The sequence below is a fragment of the Hippopotamus amphibius genome, chromosome 16 (genome assembly GCF_030028045.1).
Source record: "Hippopotamus amphibius kiboko isolate mHipAmp2 chromosome 16, mHipAmp2.hap2, whole genome shotgun sequence".
Taxonomy (NCBI): Eukaryota; Metazoa; Chordata; class Mammalia; order Artiodactyla; family Hippopotamidae; genus Hippopotamus; species Hippopotamus amphibius.
The window spans coordinates 578,961-593,982 of record NC_080201.1 but is presented as its reverse complement, the minus strand read 5'-3'; the positions used below and the strand labels follow the sequence as shown (position 1 = coordinate 593,982).

Below are 15,022 nucleotides of genomic sequence, written 5' to 3'. Positions count from 1 at the left end.
GTCCTGCAGGGCAACGACAGCTGTGACGGAGGCCGGGCCCAGGCCTGACGGACAGAACTGACAGAAAGCTGGGCTTCTCCTCGTATGGAGGAGGTGGGGTGGGCGGGTCAACACAGGAGGCAAGTCTGCCGCACGTGTGTGGACGGGCAGCACCCAGGGAGCGTCGCCGAGCCGGAGGGGCCGGGGCTGAGCAGCGGCGGTCGAGATCGGCTGTCCTGGCCGTGCCTCCTGTGCCTGCTCCTGGGGGCTGGTAGGTGGGGGACATGCTCCCTGCAGAGCTCTGAGTGGCAGGACCTGCCCGGACGCGGGCGTGAAGACGGCCGGGGGGGGGGGGGGTTGCTGGGGTCGTGCCTGGTGGGGCTGGACAGGTCACATCGGCACAGACGTGGGGACAAGCCACCAGCGGGGGGGAGGGGAGGGGCCCAGGGCGGGGGCCTCACTCGGGGCAGGTCGGCCGGTGGAGAAGCCTGGAAGGCCCTGCTCTGGGGAGGCAGAAGAGGTGCCCTCAGGCCTCGGGGCGGGGGCACCGAACGGCAGACGGGCCCGGCCCTGCCGTCCCCAAGGGCACTCACCACGGGGATGTGCAGCTTGCTGAGCGGCTTGCCGTCCAGCAGGTAGGAGCCGGTGTAGGTGACGTACTCGGCGTAGCACTGGGGCGCCTGCGGGCTGATGTAGCAGAGGATCTTGCGCTTCTCCTCGATCTTCTTGCGGATCTGCAGGTACTCAAAGTAGGGGTTGGCCCTGTCGCTGTGGTAGGGCTCGATGGCGTCCAGCTTGATGGCGTCCACGATGGCGGCCAGCGTCTGCTGGATCACCTCCCGCGTCTGCCGCGTGGGCGTGTGCATCTGCTGGGCCAGCTGCTGGCTGGAGCGCTGGAAGCGGCGCTTGCGGGGGTGCTGCGCCTGGGGGTCGTCGTCCTCGCAGCCGCGGCCCCTGGCCCTGGGGGCGGGCGCGGGCTCCTTCTCGGCGGGCGGCGAGCTCTGCTTGTGCTGGTTGGCCAGCATCTGGGCCCGCGTCCTGGTCATGCGCTGGGGGATCTCCTCCACTTTGGGCGCCTTCGGGGCTTCGGCCGTCACTTTGGGTTCTGGTTCGGTGGCTTCAGGCTGGACGCCACCCGGAGGCCCCTCGAGCCCGGCACTGTCCTGGGGCCCGGCCCCGTCCGCCGCGTGGACCGGGGCCAAGCCGTCCGCCGGGGCGTCGGGGCCGCTGTGGGGCGCAGGCGAGGGGTCTTGGCCCTCGGCCTCCTCGTCCCCGCTCGCCAGGGGACGCTGCTCTGAGGAGGCTGGCGTGGGCCCTGAGCCGGGGTCGGAGTCCTCGGGGGCCCTCCCCTCCGGCCCGGCCCCCGCCTCCACCACAGACTCAGGCAGCGCCACCAGCTTTGGCTCCTCTGGGGGCTCGGGCGCCAGCTCGGTGGGGAGCTGGGCAGCCGCCTGGTCAGGAGGCACCAGCTGTTCGTCAGCAGCTGCCACGGTGACATCCCCACCGCTGGGGAGCGCGGGGGCCCCTGCGGGGGTGTTCTCTGGAGGAACAACAGGACTGTCTTCTGCAGGCTCTGCCTCGGCATCGGAAACATCCTTCGCCTGCAGAGGAAGCTCCAGCAGGGAGAAAGGCCCCAGGTCGAGGTCATCCTCTGCGGCGGGGAAGGCACCGGGCCAGGGCACCGGCTCCACCTGGCCAAGAGCAGACAGGGTGCGACCACCCTCCAGGAAGTCACTCTCCAGGGGACCCAGCGCCTCCACCTGAGCCACAGCCGCCACGCACGCAGGCTCGGGGGGCGCGTCGGGGGGCGCGTCGGGAAGGGACTTGCAGTTACTGAAGAAGGACTCCAGACCGGAGGGAGGGGCGAACGGGGCTGGCTCTTCTGTGGCAGAGAGGGAGACAGCAGCCAGGGCTGCCTCCCCGGCCTCGGCCTTGACCGCCAGTCCCGGCTCGGGGACCGACAGAGGGTACGCGACAGGGGATGCTGGGTACGGGGGCTCCGGGTGGAGAGTCTCGGCGGGGCAGAAATGTTTTGGGGACTCTGGGAACCCCTGTGGGGACTTCAGCAGGAGGTCCGACCCCACGGGCCAGCTGGCGGGGTTTTCAGGGGCGCCCCCGATGAGGCTGGAGGGGAGGCCCTGCTCCGCCGCGGTGGCGGGGTGCGCCCACTCCACCGGCTCCTCTGTGATGACCGCGCTGAAGGGGCCCTCGTCCAGGGGCTCCAGGAAGCTGGGCTCCGGGGGGATGATGGCCGCGGTGGCCTGCTGGTCCTCCGTAGCCTCCAGGGGAATGCCGAGGTCAGGGGGGAGGGCCTCCTCCATGGGCGGGGCCAAAAGCTCACCTCCGTGCGAAGGGGGGGACTTTGCTTGTAAACCAGAGAAGGCCCCCTCCGGGGAAGGGGTGACGCTGACCACAGCCACAGGCGGGCAGTGCAGAGCGTCCGCTTTGGGGGAGGGGATGCCGTAGCCTGGGGAGTAATACCCTGGAGACAGGCAGGCGAACTTCTCGGTGGGCGCCGGGGGCCCCGGGGCCTTGTCCTCCGGGTGCTGCCGCGGCGAGCCATAGCTGGGCGCGGCGGGGACGCTCTGCTGCCTGAACAGCTTGTCCCCAAGGCCAAATTCTTCCTCGGGGGTCCTCCTGATGTCCACGGACACTGAGCGGTAAAGGTTCGTGCACAGAGGCCTCGTCGGCGTCTGGGTCGGGGTTTCAGAAGTCCCGCTCGCAGACCCGGAAAACCTGTCGAAGGAGGAGGGGGAGCAGGCTCCGGCGGACGTGCCGGACACGGGCTGGGGGTCCGTGCAGTCGAACATGAGGTCAGAGCAGTCGTCGGCGCTGCAGGACGGGGTCCGGGGCGTGTGCATGGCCTCCTCGTAGCTGGGGCAGGACACCACCGAGGCGGGGGCGGGGACCCCGGTGGGCCGGCCGTGGTCGGGCCTGGGGGAAGCCGGCAAGACCTCTCTCACGTGGGGTCCTGCCAGCCAGTCCCGGGGGTCCACTGCGGGTCCCGGGTGGGGCTTGTCCTCAGCGGCAGGGACGGCCGGAGCCGACCCCTTGAGTCTTCTGTCCTTTGGGGCGGGGTCTGGCCCCAGGGGCCTCCTTGGCGGGCCGTCCAGGCTCCTCTTCCGCGCGTCCTCGGCCGGCCGCGCCTTCTCCTTGAGCTTGGGGTCCCCTGGCCGGTGCCGCAGCTTCTCCATCTGCTTCATCCTCTCCTTGTGCCGCCTGTGGCGCTGCTCAACCTCCAGGTCCTTCTGGCAGAGCATCCGCTCGAAGCTGGTCATCATCAGGTCCCCGTCGCCCAGGAGCTTCTCCCGGGGCCGCGCGTCTTTCTTGCCCGGGTCTCTGCCTGGGAGGAGCTTGTCGTTCCCGTTGCTGAGCTTCATGGGCTCGCCCTTTTCTTTCTCCGGGTTCTCCCTGACCTTCTCCTTCAGCTTGGCCTCGCCGAGCTTGCCCCCCTCGTCCTTGAGCCTGTCGCGGGAGGAGCCGGGAGGATTGTCCCTGTCCCTGGCCGCGGGCCTGGGCTCCTCCCGGTGGTGCCTCGGGGGCCCGTCCCCGTGCCGGTCCCGGTGCCGCTCCTTCTCGTCCCGCCACCGCGCCCGGTGCTTCTCCCGCCGCCGCTTCTCCTTCAGGAGGCAGATGGCGCTGGAGCCGTAAGGCCTCAGTTCCTTCTCTGTCTTCTTGGGAGGCTCTCTCTCAGGATCACTCTTCTCCTTCTTTTCGGCAGAGAACAACTCCGCAGTCTTATCTGACGCGTCCTCCACGTCGGCCTTGGTGCCGTAGGACAGGCCGTGAGCCTCGGTGTCCGGGAGCTCCTCCTCGTACGGGCCAGCATCCTTCCGGCCGCCCGCGTCCTTGTGGTCTTCGCCCTTCTCTTTCTTCTCGGGCTTGTCCTTCCTGACCCGCTCTCGGTCGTGGCTCTTCTTCGAGGAGGACGAGGCGTGCCGGTGCCGCTCCCTCTCCCGCGCCCGCTCCTCCGGGGGCTCCGGGAAGGCCACCTCCAGGAGGGCGCTGAGGCCTGGGTCCTGGGCGCGCTCGGGGAAGCCGTCGGAGGACGCCTCGCTGGCCCTGTCGTTGGAGTCCTCGCGGGAGTCCTGCAGCGCCTCCTCCTCCAGCCTCTCCAGCAGGCTCTTCTCCGCGTCGGCGCCCTTGCTCGGCTTCCGCTCGCGGTGCCTGCTCTTGGCCTTGTCCTCCGCGGGGGGCCTCCTCTCGCCCTTCTCAGGCAGCTTCTGCTTGCTCCTCTTCTCCTGAGTGGAGTCCACAGACGCGCGGTCCTTCCTGTCCTTGTATTTCTCCGCGGACTCTCTGTCCTTCTTCTCTTTGTGCTTTTCCAGGGTTCTTTCCTTCTTGTCCTTCCCCCCGTCCGTGGCACCCTTCTCCTTCCTCTTCTCCCTGGTTTCTTTGTCCTTCTGCTTCTCCGCGTGCTGCCTGTCAGCTGAGTGCTTCCGGTGCCTGTCGGTGGGGGGCGGCTCCCGCCCGTCCTCCCTCTCGGGGGGACCGTCGCCCCGCCCCTCGCCGGCCTCCCCGACTTTGAATCCGCTCGCCGCGCCGTCGTCCTTTTCATCTTCGCTTTCATCTGTGAATATGTCTGCGATATACCAGCTCTTTTCTTTGCCCTTCCGCTCATCTCTTTTTTCGGAGAAGTCCTCCGAGAGAATCCCAGGGAGAGTCTTCTCCCGTCTGTCCTTGCCTAGGTCCAGGGGCGCTTTCCTCTCCTTGTCTTTGCTGTGCACATCTTTATGCTTTTCCTTGGACTCCTTTTTCTCTTTAAAACACTTATCGAATTCTTTGTCCTTCTGACATTTTTCAAGGATCAGTCTTTCGTTTTTGTCCTTGTCGCTGGACTTCTCTTTATACTTCTCTAGCTTTAGCTTCTCCTTCTTCTCCTTCTCGAGGCCGTCCTTCTTCTCTCTCGCCAGGTGGTGCCTCTCCCAGGGCTCCAGGCTCTTCCCGAAGTCGCAGTCAGGCCTGTCCCTGAAGGCGCCCTCGCAGCCGTGCTCCTTCAGCTCCTCCCTGTGCGCCTCCTCGGGCTTCGCACGGCCGTCTCTCCGCTCCTTGGCGGCCTCGGGGGGCTCCTTCCTGTCCCGGCCCCCCTCCACAGACTCTCGCCGCCTCTTGTCCTTCTCGCAGAGGTAGCCGGGCACGGCCCGGTGCCTGTCGGCGTGCTCTCTCCTCCGCTCCGAGGCCCGCTCCAGGCAGTCCCTGTCCTTCTTCCGAGAGAAGATGTCCTTGTCGCCCCGCTTCTCCCGGGCCTTGACCTCCCGCCTCTTCTCCTTGCTGTCCTCTTTCACCGTCTCCAGGATCAGCCTGGCCACGGCGTCATTCTTCACGTCCCTGTAGTCTGCCGCGGGGGAGTCCCAGCTGTCCTCCCCTTTGAAATCGAAGGACGAATCCGACAGGTCGGAAAACCACCCGTCCTGCTGATCGTCAGAGAGACTGAACTTGGAGTCTTCGTTCTCCAGAAACTGACTTCTGCTACAGTAGTCCTCAAAGGCAGAATCCTCCCTGTACGTCTTCTCTTTTTTAAGTTTTTCTTTATCCTCTTTGAAGGTCTTCTCCTTCTCTTTTGAAATTTTGTCCTCCTTAAAGTCATTCTTTTTCTCTAGTTTTGAGGGCCTGTCTTTGGACTTCTTCTTTCTTTCCTCCTTGTAGAGCCTCAGCTTTTCCTCTTTCGGAGACTTTTCCTTCAGCAGCTTCTCCTTCTCGGCTTTGCTGGGCCGGTCCTTCTCCTCCCGGAAGGCCCTTCCCCCGTCCTTGTTCAGGTCCCTGATCCTCTTGAGTGACTTCTCCTCTCGGGAGACCTTGATCGTCTCGTCCTTAAAGAGCCACTCCTTCTCTTCCGACTTCATTTTGCCGAGCTTCTCCTCTTTCTTACAGTGGTCTCTCTCGTGCCTCAGGCCTCTCAGCTTGTTCTCGGCGGGGACGTCGTCCAGAAGGGTGGCCTTGTCCGCCCTCTGCTTGGAGCCCTCATACTCGTAGGCGAAGCTCTTCAGCTTCAGCTCCTGGCTGACGGCGCACAGCCCCTTCTCCTTGCTCTTGTGTTTATGTTTCGTCTTGTGTTTCTTGACGACTTTGCCCTCCTTGTCCAGCTTGGGGATGGCGCCGTCCCCGCTGGGGTGGAAGGAGTTCTTCCTGTCGGGCAGCGCGCCCTGCAGGCCGGCCCTCTTCCTGTGCTCCGGCCTCTTCCTGACCGGCTTTAGCGACACCACGCTGGAGCCCTCGGAGGAGCCGTCAGACTCGCTGCTCAGTCTTGTCCTCGTGGAGTCCGATAAGGAGCTGACCTCGGACCAGGCGGGAGAGGAAATGGTTTTCCAGTTGTCCGTCCGCCAATGCTTGGCGTGCGGGTCCGTGTGGCTGGGGTTATGCTTCTGCGCGGCGGAGCTGCCGTGGGACGAGGTGGAGGACGCGGACAGGGAGCTGAACAGGGCGGGGTCCTTCAGCACCAGCGGGGAATCCTTGAGGCAGCCGGGGCTCCCCGCCGAGTCCCCACCGTCCTCCCCGCTCTCCGAGGACTCACTCTCGGACTCAGAGGAGCAGAACGTGTCGCCCCTCTTCCCGAACCGCACTTCTTTCCCCTTTATTTCCTTCTTCCGCTTCTTTTTCACTTTATTTTTCTCCTTCTGCTGCTTGGGGTGTGAAGGCTCCCGCATCTTGCCGCCGGGCAGCACGCCGTGGGCCGAGAGCCGCAGCTTCTCCCCCGGCCCCGCGGCGGCCCCGACGGCGCCCTCCTCGTCCGACGTGTCCGACAGGATGCGGTGAGGCGCCTTCTTCGGCGCGGCTGCGCTGCTTTTGGTGTAGCCCTTCGCGTCCACCCTGGGCATGGAGACGAAGCTGCCTGGCCCCGCGCCCCTCCTGCCGCCCCTCCGCAGCAGGTGCCTGTCGTCCGCCGGGGGCGCCCGGTCCTGCTCGTCGTCCTCGTCGAACTCGTACTCGTCCTTGGCGGGGGGCGCGGGCCTCTGCGGCTCTGGGTCCCTCGCCTTGTGCCGCGGGCCCTTCTCCAGCTCGGAGTCCGTGTTGTTGCCGTCAACCGAGCTGGAAGGCGCGAACGACGGGGCGTCCTCCTCCTCCTCGGAGCTCTCTGCGGGGACAGGGAGAGAGGGGTCAGAGGCGGCGCGGGCGGGAGCCTGGGGGCAGGAGGGAGCCCGCCAGACGGGCGCGACGTCGCGGCGCGGAGTGCAGTCAGGCTGGCCCCTGGCAGGGGGGCTGCACGGGCGTGGGGCTGCCCCGAAGCCCCTCCCAGCGTGGGGGTCCTACACGGTCCACGAGTGGCAGGCGGCCGAGCAGGCTGCCGGGAGAGCCCCGCTGACCGCGGGGAAGCCACCTGCCCAGCCCGCGCCCCTGCAGCACTGACCGGCCGAGCTCTCCTCGCTGGATGTGTAGGTGCCTTTGCCCAGCAGCAGGTTCACCATGGTGGGGGAGCTGGCCACCTTCAGCGGCGTCTCGCCCTTCCTGTTGCTCTGCTGGGGGTTCCCTCCGTACCGCAGCAGCAGCTTCACCACCTGCGAAGCGGCAACAGGCGCATCAGGGCCGGCGGGCCGGCCACATGGAGCGGCCCCATCGCGGGGCCTGGGGCTCTGCGTGCTGCCTGCGGGGCCTCTCCCGCCACGGGCCAGCCACTCACAAGGCTCCCCTCCCGCCACTGGGTTCCTGCCACTCGGGGGTGGGGGTGGGGGTGGGGTTTATAGAATAAACAAAGATCAAGCTTGCACAAGCGCGTTTATTTCACGTTTTTATTTCAGAAAGTAAGATGTCTGTTTCTGTTCTGTGCCCAGGACCACAAACCCGCTGAGCCCAGCAGCAGGCCTCGCTGTCCGCACGCTGAAGGTCGGCGGAGACCCTGCGCCCACTGCGCCCAGCCCGTCCACCGGCGCCACTTCCCCAGCCACAATCTGCCCACTTGGTGTCTCTGTGTCGCATTTTAATGATTCTCTCAATATTTCAAACCCTCCACCAGCAAAAAGATCACAACTTCGTGGGGATTCAGGTGACAGTTACGTTTTGTTTTGTTTTTTTACCAATAATGTATTTCTTTTTTTTCTTTCTTTTCTAAGGCCTCGCTGTTTAGCATGCGGGATCTTAATTCCCCGACCAGGGATCGAACCCGTGCTCCCTGCAGTAGAAGCGTGGGGTCTTAACCGCTGGACCACCACGGAAATCCGGCGATAATATATTTCTCAACGAAGATGTGCAGCTTGTTTATAGATACTGCTACACACCTAACAGCGACCATCCAGTGCAGACAATATTCAGATACACCAGGAAACCAAAGACTCGTTCCATCTGGAGTCTCGCTTCACGTGGGTGGCCAGGGAAGAGCCTACGGCCTCCCCAGGGTGCCTGGCAGATGGGACCGCAGCCTCCACATCAGCCCAGGCCGCAGTCGGGGTGGCGGCGGCGGGTGCTGTACCTGCGTCTCCTCCGCAGGGACAGGATGGTGCTTCCAGGGTGGGAGCTCGCCTGCCCTCTGACAAATCACCACAGTATCAGACGATCCTGGGGTCAGAGTTAGGGCTCCGGTCCTGTGTCCTTGCTGTCTGTCAGCCAAGGAAGGACCCCCCCAGCTGCTGGAGGCCACCACATCACCTGGCCATGGCCCTTCCCTCTAAGGCCAGAAACGCAGGCCAATTCCCCTCACGCTGTCCTCCCTCCAGCTGAGAAAGGGTCTCTGCTGTACGCATCCTGGAAGGCCACGGCCCGCCCGGACAGTCCAGGCTCATCCTCCGTCTCCTGGCCCTCCGCCTCCTCCCCTCTGCAGAGCCCCCCAACCTGAAGCCACACGGCCATGGTCTCTGACTGTCCCCTGGTAAGTTTGAAGATGATAATTATGAAAGTGGAGATTCACTGGACAGCCATCTCCCTCCCGGCTCCATCGCCTACCAGCCAGCCAGCCTCACTTCACCCATCCCTGCCCACTGCCCCGCCATTTGTAGCAAATCTGCGATGTTTCACACAGTTTTCAGCATATTTCCCAAAAAGCGCTCAAGGAACAATAACCACAAAAACACCATAATGGCGTCATCTTCCCTAAAAACTTGACTGATTCCTGACATCAGCTCTGTAATCAGTGCTCAGGTGCCCCAGGCGTCTTGGCATCCTGAGCTCAGAGCCCCTCCCAACCTCTCCCCGCGCCCACTGGTCGTTTTCCAGTTGTGCCCGTCACAGCGGCCACACTGCTGGTTCCCTGGCACCTGCCCACAGCGCTCCAACAGCTGCCACGTGTCCTTATCACAGGTGCTGTCCCACCTCTGGCCAGGGGCCTCTTCAGGACAGCACGGTAATGACCGCCACCGGACCCTCACCTCCACGTGCCGCTCCCGTGTGGGACCTGAGATGCTGCGCCCCCAGACTCATCACACGGTCACCCTGTGTTGGCTGCCCTGTCCGGGCTGCCGGGTCTGACCGCGGCACAGGACGGGGACAGGCAGAGCCCCCCCCTCCTCTGGGGATGACCTCTCACCCCCTAATGGCCAGAGCAGGGCCCACGAAAGGCCACGCAGGACGAGAAGGCTGGGCTTGGGGGGAGGGGGGCCTGGGTCTCTCAAAGACTCACTTCCTGGTCATCCCGCAAGAGGAAGGAAAGAGGAAGCTGAGGAGCGGTGCAGAGCCCGGCGGCAGGCCCGCCGCGGAGTCTGCGGGGAGGCCCCCACCTTGTAGTGCCCGTTGTTGGCAGCGTCATGCAAGGGCGTGTCGTCGTCCAGGCCCTTGGTGTTCACCTCCGCACCCGCAGCCAACAGCTGCTTCGCGACATCGTAGTAGCCCCGGTTACAGGCCTCGTGCAGCGCGGTCCAGCCTGGAAACAGACACTCAGCACGTATGCGATTTAACCCTCAGGAAGCGCTAAGGACAGGACCGAGGCCCTGGGTGGTCTTTCCTGGGGTGCCTCCGGGCGGCCCGTGACCTCTAGCAGTTCACCCCCCAGACGAAGAAGCGGTGAGGGTCTCGTGGCCTAGCGGACAAGGGCCCAGGACAGCGCGCCCAGGGCACGGGGGGCTGCCTCCGCCCACATCACCCGTCAGCACAGGGAGGACGTGCCTGTGCGGAGACGGGGGCAGGCAGAGCATGCCCACAGCGCGGGGCGCACACAGGGCTGCCCTGCGGACAGAGCCCAGGGCCTCGGAAAAGCACGACTACGGAAAACTGCTGGGTTTTGTTTTTTTGTTTTTTTTTAAAGAGGTACTACATGAGGTTTGGGCCAGACACAACGGGCCGTGGGGAAACCTAGGGTTCTGCACGGGGAGGCCTCCCGCTCTCGCACGCGCCTCCCTGGGTGCGCACCTCTGGACGCACAGACGCAGCACGTCGCCCCGTGTAAGCGGGGCTGTGCCCGCGGCCCCGCCCCCAAGCGCTCACCCGCGAAGTCCTTGACGTTGACGTCCGCTCCCTCGCTGATGAGCTCCTTGATGCGCCGGGCGTCCCCCCGGATGGCCGCCCGGTGCAGGCGGGTCTCCCCGCGCTCGTTCCTCTTGTTCACTTTATCTTTGGTTTTCGAGGCAGAGGTGGGCGTCCCCTTCTGACACACCGTCGACTGGGAGGGGTGCTTTGGTGTCGTGTCCACTGCGGGCCGAGCAGAGGGCCGGCAGAGGTGAGCGGGCGGCACCCGCGCGGCCGGGCCACCGTCCCGAGGCAGGGCCTCCCCGGCCCGGAGCGCCCGCCCCCGGCTCACCTGGGCTGTTGGCAGACTCCTCGGCCGTCATCTGCATGAGCAGGGCTACCTGCTGGCGCTCGGAGAGCGGGTAGCCGGCACGGATCCCGGACAGCCCCATGCCGAAAAGCAGCCCGGCCTTGCGGGTGGCCGGCTCCTTCTTGATCCTCTTCCGCTCGGGACCCTGCTTCTCTGTGAAGCGTGGAGGAGAGAGGGGAGACTTCATGCCACGGGGCCCCCGCCCCCGCCCCACGGCCTGCGGGGGAGGGGAGGGGAGGGGCGGCTGGCGGCGCGCGCCTCCCGCCGGCACCTCTTCCGGCAGCAGCCGCGCTGGGGACATGATGCCGGCACCTCGTCCCCTCGTCACCAGCCCTGCGGCGGCCTGGCCCCCACCGCCATCCACGGCTCCAGGAGCCTCCCCAGACCATGCCCTGCGCGCCAGGCGGCGGGACGGCCGACCCCGCGTCCCGGCTCGCACAGGACGGGCCTCGGTCTAGCGACTGCTCGCGGCTGCGGTCCTCCTCCCACCCGCCTCCGCACAGTCAGATGTGAAATGCACACACAGCTGAGAGACCCGTGGAGTCAAGGCTGACTGGGCAGTACTGTACCTTTCTTCTTGCTTCTAGGAGCCTCCATCTCATGCCATGGCGCTTCGAGGAGCGAACCAGCCTTGCAGTACCACGGCGTGGACTGAGCTGGAGGCATCTAAAGGCATCAACACAGAGCACTAACGAGATACGGGGCCACCGGCGTCCCCTCAGCCGCCTCACGGCACGCACACTGCGCTCCTCTGCCCCTCACCGGACACCCTGCCGCCTCCGGCAGAAGTGGCGCCGCTTCCTTCACAGGCAGGGCTGACGGGGAGAAGACACCCCGGCGCCACAGATCTGGAGCCGAAAGCGCTCACGACTCCACGCCCACCCTCCTGCGCGCGGGAGCCGGGGACCCGCCGAGGCTCGGATGCCCCGGTGCCCCACGTGTGTGGGGGGCCCAGGTCACGGGTGTGGGCCGCGGTGGGGGGGAGCAGGGTCGCCGTGGGGCCCGGGCTGGGGCAGACCCCAGAGAGGGGGCGACCTCCCCACTCCCAGAATATCCTCGCACTGTCTGCCACCTCAGGCCCCACAAATGTGTCACTTTCTGTTTTTTTAACAAGTTTTCTACGCCCTTCTGAAAACGAGTTGTAAGTTGCTGACGGTGCTGACCTGTGCATCTTAGGGGAGAACCACAGGCCACCCCACCAGCAACAACTGTTTTTTTTCCCCCCAACAACTGGTTTTTAACTAACCCACGAGGCACAGGCCCGAGCAAGAAGGACATTCAGAAAGCACGCTCCCCGTGGGTGACCAAGGGCTGCACGCGCCTGCTCCTCTGTCCCCCTCCCCACAACCCAGCAGAGGCAGTGAGAAGGGGGTGGCACGTGGGCCCAGGGGCCCAGCCTCTCGAGGGGGCCTCTGTACAGGCCATGGCTGGCACAGCAGGGACCCGGTGGCTCCAAGGAGCCCTGAGAAATGAAGCCACACGGGCAGCGGCTGCACCCGGCAGGGGACTGTGGACGCCCTCCCACAGCTGAGCTTGCAGCAGACAGGTCTGGCGTGAGCCCTGCACCGCAGGTGTGTGGGCGCTGGCTGTCAGGGGGCAGGGGAGCTGGGCAGCCCTGCCAGCATCCGGGGGGCCCACTCCGCCCAACCTCCCTGGAAGCAGCGGGGCACCTGGCCTCTTGGGGCTGCCCCTTTACCCTCACCCAGGGCTGGTGGAGACACGAAGCCCCCAGAGAAGAGAACAGAAGCAGAACCTCAGGGAAGCGCGCGCGCCCACGGCTTCCTGCCGGGCTGTGGGTGGCATCCACCAGTACACGGGGTCCCCTCGGGGGTGGAAGCAAGGAGACCAGCCCCCGCCACCTCCCTATGCACGCGTCTTCAGGACAGACACGCCTGTGACTTTAAGACTGCAGAGGAAGCTAGCAGGAGGGCCGCAGGCCCCCCCCCCCCGTCTCCAAGTGCCCATGTGAGCCGTGGACGCCAGGGCACCTTCTGCCCAGAGACTGACATCCGCTGCAGAGCTTGGCCCTGCGGCGCCAGGCCCGTGGTCTCAGGAACGGGCCAGGAGAGCCGTAAGGCTCAGGGGAGAGGCTCGGGCACCCCCAGTGTGAGTCCACACCCACCCAGGGGCCCCGCTCACCCCACACGTGGAAGAGAACAGACTAACCCTCTGCTTGCCCCAGGCTCAATGTGAGAAAAACCCCCGAATGTCGTCCCCTGTCCAGAGGTGCCAGCTCCGCAGTGGTCCCGTGTAGTTTTCTGCAGGTGCCACAGCTGCCAAGATCCAGAGAGCCCGCACGCGGCCGGGCTGGGCCTCTCGGGTAGAGTGGGCGCCCACGGAAGCTCGGCTTCCTGCGGCCGGCGCGTTGGTGCTGCAGGGGGCCCACCCACCTGGGGAACCGGCCAGCACCCTCGCTGTTCTGCTGAGGTTTTGTGTCTCCCATCCAACCAGAAGCAAACAAGAAGTCACGCGAACCCCAGGCGGCGTGAGCCCAGCTCCGGACTGGAAAACTGGCAGGTGCCTGAGAGCGGCGCGCGAGGCCCCAGGGTGCTGTGGGGGCGGGGCTGGAGAGCCCCCGCCGAGCTGCCTTCCCTGGCTGATGGGGGGAGCCTCCTGGGCCGGGCCGGGAAGGCACACCATGTGACGCGGGGCTTTACTCTCGACCGCTGGTCCTCCGTGACACTGGGGACACATCTACCTTCTCTTCTTGGGACGCAGTCACCCAGGGAGCAGATGTAAGGGTCCGCAGCCCCCCAGGCCACCTCTGGGTTTCCCCCCTCAACCCTGTTCCCGTCCCACGGGAGGCCTCCGGAACATGCCTCTGCTTCCCCCCTGCAGCCGCCCGGCGGGGAGGCAGCCTCTTCTGGGACTGGGACTGCAAAGGGCCTCTGTTTCGGGACCTGGCGTCCAGACTCTGCTCCTGCTGTGAGTTTCAGTAGAGAACTTCCCTGAGTCACAGTGAAGCCGGCCAGCAAAGACGCAGAGTGAGCTTCCGGGGGAGGAGGGGGTCTCCTCTGGCTTCCAGGACGTGGTCTGCAGACACCCTCCCGCCAGCCGTCCACGTCCCCTCGGGGCTGCGCTGTGGCCCCACACGAGGCCCTGCGCGGCCGCTGCAGAGGCCGGGCTGCCTCCCCTCTGCGTCCTGCTGTGCCTCAGTCCAGGCGGCGTCTTTAGTCCCAGCTTCCAGCTCACTCATCCTGCTCACAGCGGACCCAGTGAGCGCGAGACCCCGTCCCCTCAGTGTTCCATGCCGGCCATCATTTCTGCTGCCTGTGCTCCGTCCCACGTTGTGAAAACCCTGCCTGATCTTCTGGACACTGTCCTGCGTCTGCTGGGCTGTCTCCCTCCTGCCACGCAGCCACCACGGGCTCCAACGTCTCGTCTCCATTCTGGGGCCCGGGGAGGCCCAGCCCCGCGAGGACAGGCCAGCGTGAGCCTGGGGAGACCTCCCGGCCCCTGGGCTGGAAGACAGCGTCCTCCAGCCCGAGGTGTTGGCAGGCTCGGCGGCCCTCGGCCTGTCTACGGCCACGAGAAGCCCTGTGGCTGGGAGTCAGGGCCGGGTGCCCACCATCACGCATCCCTAGACCTCCCGGCAGAGGGATTTCTCAAGACGTCGTCTATCACGTTGCCAGAAGTGGGAGATCTGTGACTCTTCTAAGGTGTCACCATCGTCTGGACGCTGCCCCTCCTCCGGGGGGGAGGGGCGCACCCGCCGTCGCCTGGGGCGCTGCAGGCTCGGCCCACAGCCGGCGGGCTGACGGGAGGCGGGTGGTGGGCCCTAGGACCTGCCGTCCCTACAGCATCTGGTCTCCTGGCCTCAGAGCACACCTTCCCCACCACACAGGGCCTGACCTCCACGATCAGAGTCACAAAGACAGGCGTCTGATCGAGAACCCGGAGCAGGCACAGCCCACGTGTGACAGGTGCCCCCTCAGGTGACGGGCTGCATGGGGTCCTCCCCACATTACACGCCAACCCTCTGAGCACCACTGGACCAGGACAGGAACCACCACGCAGGCTGTGGTGACAACTGGCTCTCCTTCCGGCTTCCTGCTCTGTGTCTTCTTTTCCTTTTTAAAAGTTACCGTCATTGACCACTAAAAGAAGGCGGGTCCGTGTGGCCTTCAGCGAATCGCCGACCTGAGGGGAGAGGCTGGGTCCCCCCACATCTCACTCCCTGCCACAGTGGCTGCTGCAGCTCCAGGTGGGGGCGACGACAGAGCCAGGCTGCAGGCGACCGCAACCAGGAGGCCAGCGTCTGTGCAGGGGAGGTCGGCATCCAGGGCCTGGACAGCAGGGTTTTCCCACCACTGTCCCCCAGCTTTCACGGCGGCAGTGACTCATCCTCCCGCCACCCCCCGTGGCGGG

General features: G+C 65.7%; 1 protein-coding gene across 17 annotated transcripts in view; it reads right to left on the bottom strand.

Moving 5' to 3' along the window:
• Nucleotides 1-15,022, bottom strand: part of ANKRD11 (ankyrin repeat domain containing 11) — a 153,846-nt gene that overhangs the window by 6,177 nt on the left and 132,647 nt on the right. For 14 of the 17 annotated variants that reach the window (XM_057711387.1, XM_057711377.1, XM_057711374.1 and 11 more), the window contains 5 exons: nt 10,637-10,807; nt 10,324-10,527; nt 9,621-9,763; nt 7,325-7,472; nt 573-7,051 (listed from right to left, as the gene is read on the bottom strand). In XM_057711387.1, the coding sequence (XP_057567370.1) occupies nt 573-7,051; nt 7,325-7,472; nt 9,621-9,763; nt 10,324-10,527; nt 10,637-10,807 (7,145 nt within the window). Of the gene's footprint in view, nt 1-572; nt 7,052-7,324; nt 7,473-9,620; nt 9,764-10,323; nt 10,528-10,636; nt 10,808-11,223; nt 11,321-15,022 lie in introns of all 17 variants that reach the window. The other 3 variants (XM_057711389.1, XM_057711390.1, XM_057711391.1) reach the window with 1 other exon arrangement.